At 41.2% G+C, this 8985-nt stretch overlaps 1 protein-coding gene across 1 annotated transcript in view; it reads left to right on the forward strand.

Annotated features, from left to right (window-relative positions):
* Positions 1–8985, forward strand: part of SYNJ2 (synaptojanin 2) — a 95332-nt gene that overhangs the window by 66582 nt on the left and 19765 nt on the right. The window contains exons 13-17 of the mRNA XM_075064571.1: positions 488–572; positions 1616–1756; positions 6144–6336; positions 8140–8298; positions 8543–8699. Of these exons, the coding sequence (XP_074920672.1) occupies positions 488–572; positions 1616–1756; positions 6144–6336; positions 8140–8298; positions 8543–8699 (735 nt within the window). The remainder of the gene's footprint in view (positions 1–487; positions 573–1615; positions 1757–6143; positions 6337–8139; positions 8299–8542; positions 8700–8985) is intronic.

Consider the following 8985-nt stretch of genomic DNA (forward strand, 5'->3'; position numbering starts at 1 on the left):
GAAAGGTAGACAGAAGATTAGAGACAGAAGAAAAGCTTGTTTACTCACAGCCGAGGAAAACAAAAAGACAAAGAACAAAGCCAAAACCCTCCAGAGGTTCCCGCCCCTGCTTTGAACAATCCGGTTTCCTGATTGGTCCTCTGGTCAGGTGTTTGGTTCCTTTTGCAGGTAAAAGAACCATTAACCCTTAACTATCTAGTTATGACATGAGGTCACACCTAGAATAAAGTACTTTGTTCTGGGCTCCTTTCTACCAAAAAGATGCAGACAAACCAGAAGGAGAAAAGCAGAAAAATGATAAAGGGAACTGCAAGGGTTGCTTTCTGAAGATAGATTAAAAGAACAATAATTATATAACTTGGCAGAGGATGCACAAGATTAACTATAGGACTTCTCTTTTTCTAATTTCTGTCAAGAAAGCAAATGATTAAACAAAACAAATAAAATGGTAAAAAGTCTTGCATGACTTTTGTTCCTCTCCACGCAGACGATGAGAGCTGCCCACCTGACCTATTTGCTGTGGGATTTGAAGAGATGGTGGAATTAAATGCAGGGAATATTGTAAATACCAGGTAGGTGAAAACAGAGCTGTGCTTTGTATATTCACCTGGATGTGGTCACTGTGAGTGGGAATGTGTTTGTCATTAACAAATGCCAAGGTTACCAGCCCAAATGTGCACTCTCTTGCACTCTCTCATTTTTATACAGTGCATATCACTGTACTTTCTAAGACAATGCAGGGCACCGGGGGAGGGATAGCTCAGTGGTTTGAGCATTGGCCTCCTAAACCCAGGGCTGTGAGTTCAGACCTTGAGGAGGCCACTTAGGGATCTGGGGCAGAATCAGTACTTGGTCCTGCTAGTTAAGGCAGGGGGCTGGACTCAATGACCTTTCAGGGTCCCTTCTAGTTATCTATGATAGGTATATCTCCATATATTATTTTACTACTTTAGTGCTGTGCTCCCAGTATCCTTTCTGATGCTGAAATGTTAAACTGCCAAAGTCTCTGTGCACAACTGAAATATATGGGTGGAATTTTACAATGTGAGCAATATCTCTCTGTACTTAAGTATTTTTCTGTGTATTCATAAAGGTACTGCTAGGGTAAGAAGTAGAGGTAAGGAATCTGTGCATGCTTCTTGTCCGTGCCTGTGAAAAAATCTGTTCCTTGACAGTCTGGAGGAGGACTCAGGGGGAAAGGGGCAAAAACAACTGAGGAAGGTAGCATTTCACTACTGATTCTTCTGGCTTAACGTTTAGATATCGTCTTTAGGAATGGCAAAGTTATAGTAGTGTATAGCATGGTTGGTGAACCAGCTATTCATCTGCATGTATCAGAAGATCTTTAGGACAAGAAAAATCAGGAGGTCTGTAAGGTAGAATCTATGCAGACATAGCTGCCTAACCATCACTTGAGAGTAGCAGTGCATTCACTACTGAGCATGTGTAGCTGGTCACCTCCTAAGCAGTTAGGGTCCATTGAACTCTCACTTTACTGCCCTCTGCCTCGTGCTGCAAGAGCAGGGGAAAGAGACATTGCAGAGAAAGAGGTTTCAACATGATTTTTATTATTTCATTTCTGTTCAATTCATTCAACGTTTTGTTTTTGTTCCAGTACAACTAATAGGAAGATGTGGGGGGAACAGCTTCAGAAAGCGGTTTCCAGGACTCACCGGTACATTCTGCTGACATCAGCACAGCTTGTTGGTGTTTGTCTCTTCATCTTTGTACGACCTTATCATGTCCCCTTCATCAGGTACGAGGGTGTCGTGTTTTCACAAATGGTTTCCTGCGACCTGGGGTTGGGAGCAGGAAAAGCAGGACTGGATTAATCAATGTGCACTCAGTGCAGTTGAACAGTGCCTCCATTTCAGGGGGCGCTCTCTCCAGGGGGCATACACACAGAAATCATGGCCCAGGAAGGAGTTGAGGGGGAGGACTCTGCCAGCATGCTGTGGCAAGAACCAGTGGGATGGAGTGAGGAGCTGGGCCATCCCTGGGGGACAGGAACTGCTGCTAGCTGAGTGCAGGGTGGGTTCATTCTCTAACCACCCCTCCAGGGCTCCTCATTCACTTAGGGCAGAACCTGACCTCTTCACACACAGATTGTCCCACCTTCTGGGACAGTACCTGACCCTCATCCCAAGGCTTCCTACCCTGTGGGAGAAGGGAAGGTGGGGGATGCCTAAATGCCATAGTTCACAGGGCCCCAAAGTTCTTCAATCCAGCCCTGAGGTGAAGGCCTGTTTTTGCTGAGAATTCCTGCTGCAGAAATGTGTTCTTCATTTTGTGTAAGCTCATTAACCTGTGCAATTTTAAACACGAGGTTGGGCTAGCGGTGGAAATAAAAATTCCAGTTAAAAATAGAATTTCATTGGCTAACAAATATTCCTCACACATGGGAAGTAATAATTTTACTTTATTTCTTTATTTTAAATAAAATCAATAGAAATGAGCAAGTTAGGACATCTGTACAGTATTTTATAACATAAGCTGTACTGATGCCAAACTGGGTAAAAGGAGAAGACTCCCATCAAAAATAAACCAAGGAGGAGATATTTTCAAAAGCACTTGCTCCCTTAGATGGCCCACTCCTAGTGAAAGTCAAACTGTCCAGGGCACCTTTATAAATTTCTCTCTACTTAGCTTCCCTGCACACATCACCAGCACAGACAAAAGCTGGAGAAAAGAAATAGGCCTAATGCAGTTCCTAGAACCAACAGGGGAAGCAAATCCTAGAGAGGGAGATCAAGAGAGTCAAGATCTCTCCTCTGAGAAGATCATTCCTTTGATAGAGGAAGGGAGCCTGGGTTCAAGTCTCTACTTTGCTACAGGATTCCTGTGTCACCTTGGGCAAGTCACTTTCTGTGTGTGACTCAGTTCCCCCTCTGTAGACTAGGGATAATAGCACTGCCCTACCTCACTGAGGCGCTGTGAGGACAAATACATTAAAGATTGTGTGGTGTTCAGGTGCTGTGGTAATGGGGATTGTATGAGATCCTTAGATAGACTGTCCTGCCATCAGTCCCCAGGATGAAATCCTGGCCCCGTTGAAGACTATGGCAAAACTCCCATTGACTTTAGTGGGGCGAAGATTTCACCTCAGATTTTTAACTATAGTAACCATTGAGAGCACCTTCCCCAATTGTTCTAGTAGCACAAAGGGAGCAGGGCAGTCTCTGAGGCACCCAGGAACTAAGCCATATGTAGTTTCCTACCAACACCTTGATTTGCACCGTAAAGTCAGTAGAAAGCCCATCCAGCCATTGCAGAGCTGTCATAATATTCTCCCTGTGACCAACACTGCCAAACATGTAGCTAGACATACTCTGCACCAGCTGCAGCTTTGGAGTGTTCTTCGGGTGTAGTTTCATGGAGAGAGCACTGTAGTAATACAGCCTGGAATTACAAGGTCCAGATCTGAGATAAAAGGCTGCAGATTCACATGGGGAAAAAAGATGCTTTTGGCCACTGACAACATCTGAGATCCAGGAGCAATCAGGACTGCGAAGTATACTTAAATCAAAAACTCTTGGGCCAGAGAGTGGATAATCTTGTTGGTAATAAGATGAGAAAACTTTCCAACCATATATTTATGCTGCTTCCACCACCAGCACTCCTTTCTTCTCTAGATTTAGCTTCAGCGAGCTTGCTGTCATTAAGTCTCCATTTCAACCGAGCACTGGGGAACCATATAGACTACAGCATCTGGGCTTAAATCGACAGAGACAGAGTTGTGTGATTTCTGTGTACAGTAGTGATGACAGTGGAACTCATACCATCTCCCTGTCTACCTCAGCAGGCTCGCATACACATTGGGTAGGGTGGATAACAGAACAGAGCCTGCATGAAAATGCCTGTGCAGTGGAATGAAGTATGCCTACGGATATGCGGGTGGGAGAGGAGTAATTGGCCAAAACTACCCACTGGCATCTCTCAGAGAAGACTAGAACAATATCATCCACCCCATGCCAAATGCACTGCTGGGTCATTAAAACTTTCAAGAGTATCAAAGCCTCCTGGGCTGTCTTACCTTCTCTTTCACTAGTCTGATATCCACCAAGAAGTCCATGCACATTGTACCTAGCTCTGCAGTCAGACTAATGGAATCCAGATAACACTAGCGTTCCCTTACTGTAGCCTTCTCCGTTCTAAGGGGAAAAGACTAAATTCCTGATTTTTTTTTAACTAACCTATCTGATAAAAGTAATCCAAAGAAGGAGAATACCTTTTACTAGATGAAATTTGAGTACTCCAGCTTGAATAAAAAGGGATCAATAGCAGAATTACTCAACAGACTGGTTCTATTGCAGCTGTCAACCTGTTAGCGCTCAGATATAGAGCAGTGGTCCGTTGAAACTCCTGAAAAGTTTTGATTTTAGTAAGTGGCTGAGTTTCATTATTTAATACTAATGGGCTGCTATAGGATATATGGACACAGCCAATCCTAGCCACGTGATTTTATAGTTTAAAAAAAAGAAAGGGGCCAGAAAAGGATAACAAAAATGATCAGAGGCAGAGAAAGGCTTCTATGCTAAGGGAGATTAAAAGATTAGGACTAGTGTAAACAGGAGATGAATAAAGTGGGACGTGATTGAAGTATATATCACAATGAATGGGTCAGGGAACTCAGAGGCTCAGGATACTATGAGGTTGTCTGACCACAACGTTTCCTATAACCTTAACCGAGAATGGACAAGTAGATTCCAGCTGATAGTTGGATAGGTTGGCAGCATCAGTGGATGGCTTCTTAGAGCAAACACAGAACACATGATTCCTTAGAATGGTCAAAACCCTTTAAGAGAAGGTGTTGATGTTCCCCATCAGCCAACCCAGGAGCTAGTATTTCCCTACTGGCTTTCACCAGCCAGGAAAGAGAAGGAACCAAAGCATGGGTTATGGTATGAAATTTCTCCAACACCTCTAGAACCTCCAATAATGTGTGTAACCAAAAGCCAACCAAAGACTTAACATTTGTCCCCTCCAGATATTGCCCCGCATCAATGGACACAAGTATTCTAGTCCAGTGCACATGATTTTATGTACAAAGTAACTGGAAATTTTCTCAATAGGAAGGATTCACACAGGGCTGGGGCAGGTACCATTATGATCTCACTCACCATTTGCTTATCTGAACAGACAGACTTGCATTATTCTCAAAATAGACTGGCTATCTGGAAGTAATTATCCTGCCTAACAGGTGGTCTGCATTGCCAAGTCGGTCCCTTTGTAATATAATGTAAAACAATGGTACATTAATTGCTAAGATGTAATTGAAATACCATGTAATTAACCATATGGATGCAGCAGGCAATTTGTTATCAAAACTAACGCCATTTCAGTGCTCCAGGTCTATGTATTTGTTTCTAACAATCAACTAGTTTGACAAACACAGATTTTATAATCTGTATGCTTTAATATTTGCATTGATACACCAGAGATGTGGCCCACCTCCACTACAAAAGTTGTGTTTCATGGTATGGAATTGCCATTTCAGTTGATAATCAGCTGTCCAGTATTGATTCATATCAGCAGAATGGAAAATAAAAAGAAGCAAAAGGTGACCATTAATTATTGTCACTACTTCAAAGGATTTTTTTTTTTATAAAGACAAGCATTAAAAGTAAACCTCATATAAGTTTCAAGAGCTACAGAAATGTTTTCATGCAAAGAATGCTGAGTAGTTTGGAAAGGATGCCAGGAGAGGTGGTTCAAGGAGAAAGTTATTTCATTCAATTGTTTTATTACTGTATTATTGTTTTTAACTGGTAATCTGAAACATTAGAACATCAATATGGCCAATAGTAATGTTGCAGCAAAGGACCCTAAGAGATCTATTGAACAACATGAACCTCTGCTCATTCACATGTTTAATAATTGGAGGGAAAATAAAAGCATCATTCTAAATAACATGTTTTTCCTTTCCACTTTCCAGTAATGTTTGATTATTTTTTCCCCTTCTCTCTCCCTCCCACCCCCACCTTTTTTCCTTTTTTTTTTTTATTTTTTTTTTTTTACACTAAATGTATGTTTATTCCCTACACTTCACTAGGAGGATGGTGAAGCACTGGAATGGGTTACTTGAAGGAGATTCCACCGGCTCCTTTAAAGACTCCTTTTTTCCTTTTTTTTTTTTTGTCCAGGGATGTAGCAATAGACACAGTGAAAACAGGGATGAGAGGGAAAGCTGGGAATAAAGGCGCAGTAGGCATCCGTTTCCAGTTACACAGCACCAGTTTTTGCTTCATATGCAGTCACTTGACAGCTGGTCAGTCTCAAGTGAAAGAGAGGAATGAAGATTATAAAGAGATTACACAGAAACTCAGCTTCCCAATGGTAAGAATGTCAGATGTCTCAGACAATAAATGTTATGAATGGGAGTGAAAATTGTATCCTTAGATTTTTGATTGTGAGAATCGGTAGCAATCTACACCACCTGGCAGGTCAGCACAGGAGGCAATTGGAATATTCACACAAAAGAACTTAATAAATAAGAAAGTAAGGTTGAAAGCATATTTCCATGGAGACCAGTTAACCCAAAAGCATGTGATACTTTCTTTACAAAAATTCTACACCTTTAAAAAACCCAGATGTTAGAATTCCTGAACGTGAACAATGAAGGGATCTAACCAGTTTCCCACCATCATAATGCTTCATCACTCACTATCACACCCACCTGATTCACAGATTGAAAACTTTATGCATTGTGGACCGGATTCTCCAGTTGTCAAGATTACACGTGAAGGACCAGGTATGGTGGCATCAGAGAGATAGTAATGGCTCCCTGGTTCTCTGCTCAGACCCAAACAGATTAGTTCCTCCTGGGGCTGCTCTAACTTGAATTAGTTAGCAAGAGTCCCTAAAAGACCTTTTTCTATCAGAACATACCCAGAGTGCGTCATACTCCAGCCACTCCTCTTTGATTGTGACATGCCACAACTCCTCAGTCTCATGCACACAGCCTACATGCTTCCTGTTCATCTTCAGCCTTTCTCCCTGCACTTCCCCTAGAATCCCATGTCCTAAGACCAAGGAGCGCACCTTAATGGTTATCTTTATCAGAATGTGGTGCAAATGGACATCCTGAGATCCCTTTCCTCTGTATTTATATCAGATATGATTTTTTTGATGGTATTCTGTTGATCACCTCTCAGTTGTCTCTTTTTAAGGCCACCAAGTGGCCCTGTAGGGTTTTTGTGGCTGTGTTCCTGTGCTTGCCTTAATGGTTTTGGCCACTTTAGATTTCCACAGCTGTCATTTCTTTCAGACTTCTCCCGAGAGCCCGTAAGCCAGGGAACGAAAGGACCAGTTTGTGATGTGTTCATTTATTCTGTTAAGTCAGCAAAGAATAGCATTTAGGTTGAAGAGCATAAAATTTAACTCCCTGTTGTTTCCAGGGTTTAGAGGCTTGACATAGCATATTAATCAGTTTCCATTTATGTTAGAAATAATAGTGCCAGTATTGAAGCCCTGCATAGAATATCCATTCTAAATGGCCATAAAATCATGCGTATAGCAGTCCTTACTTCCAATAGCTCATTAACTATTTTATATCCTGTACATTTACTATATTGGTGTATATTTTGTGTGTGTGTAATATATATTAACAGTGCCCTCTAGTGATGCTATAGATACAGGTCTAAAGTGTTTCCTTTACGAATCCCTGTGTTTAGAGGTTTGTAACTTATTTGAAAAAAGTGCAGTTATCTGTGGCATAACACATGAAGCTTAAACATTGGAGTGAATCTCTGTTAATATTATTACTTTACATTTACAGAAATGTGCTATGCAGTTGTAGGGGCAAATTTTCAGCCTGGTCTTGACTGAAGGCTCTATTTTTGCAGGTGCATACAATAGCAAGAGCATTTTATGGCTGCAGTTTAGATCATGCAGGCATATAAGTCCTTGACTGTGCCAGCAATTCAGATATCTAAATTATGGATGTAAAAATGTGACTAAATAACTGTGGAATGCAGAAAGAAATGTAGAGACCACTTTTTTAGTCTGCATTGGATTTAGCAATTAAAACGTCGTAAACAAGTCCAAAATATAGTATTCCAGGGAGACTGAGTTTTAAAACTCAGTTGATTGAAATGTATAATTTTAAATTTTGTCTTGAATTCTGTATCTCCCAACCAGGGAAGGAATGTGTTCTCACATGACTACGTGTTCTGGTGTGGTGATTTTAACTATCGCATCGATCTGACCTATGAAGAGGTCTTTTATTTTCTGAAACGACAAGACTGGAAAAGACTCCTGGAATTCGATCAACTACAGCAGCAGAAATCCAGTGGAAAAGTAAGGGGATTTATCCCATTTGCTCCAAACTGAAAATAGCCTTTTTCCAGAACACACATATTTTGATCTGAATGAATTGCCTTTAACAAAGAATGAAAATGAGGGCATTTTCAGACATGCGTTTCTATGGGTACATTCATTAAAAAAAAATCAGTGTGTGATTATACTAATAAAAGTGAATATGTGACTATGAAACCTTCATAGCAGGAATTTAGCTGATTGAAGGAATGATTTTTTTTAATAGATTTTTAAAGACTTTCATGAAGGCACTATTAATTTTGGACCAACATATAAATATGACGTTGGCTCAGAGGCTTATGATACAAGTGATAAGTGCAGAACCCCTGCTTGGACTGACCGAGTGCTTTGGTGGAGAAAGAAGCTTCCGTTTGATAAAACAGGTGTGTAGCGTCTTTCTCATTTTTGCATTTCTCGTTTTAAATAATGATGCTGAGCAGTCAGATCTCACTGGATCCAAGGGACAGAATTTGGTTTAGTGGTTAGAGAAGAAGACGGGCAGTCTGAGGGTACGTCTACACTGCACGATTATTTCGAAGTAGTTTAAACCGATATTACAAAACCGATGTTATAAAATCGGTTTTGCGCGTCCACAGTGCGATCAAAAAATCGATTGCTTGTGTCCATGGTCCAAGGTTACCATCGATTTCAGGAGCGGTGCACTGTGGG

The sequence above is a fragment of the Chelonoidis abingdonii genome, chromosome 3 (assembly GCF_003597395.2).
Source record: "Chelonoidis abingdonii isolate Lonesome George chromosome 3, CheloAbing_2.0, whole genome shotgun sequence".
NCBI lineage: Eukaryota > Metazoa > Chordata > Testudines > Testudinidae > Chelonoidis > Chelonoidis abingdonii.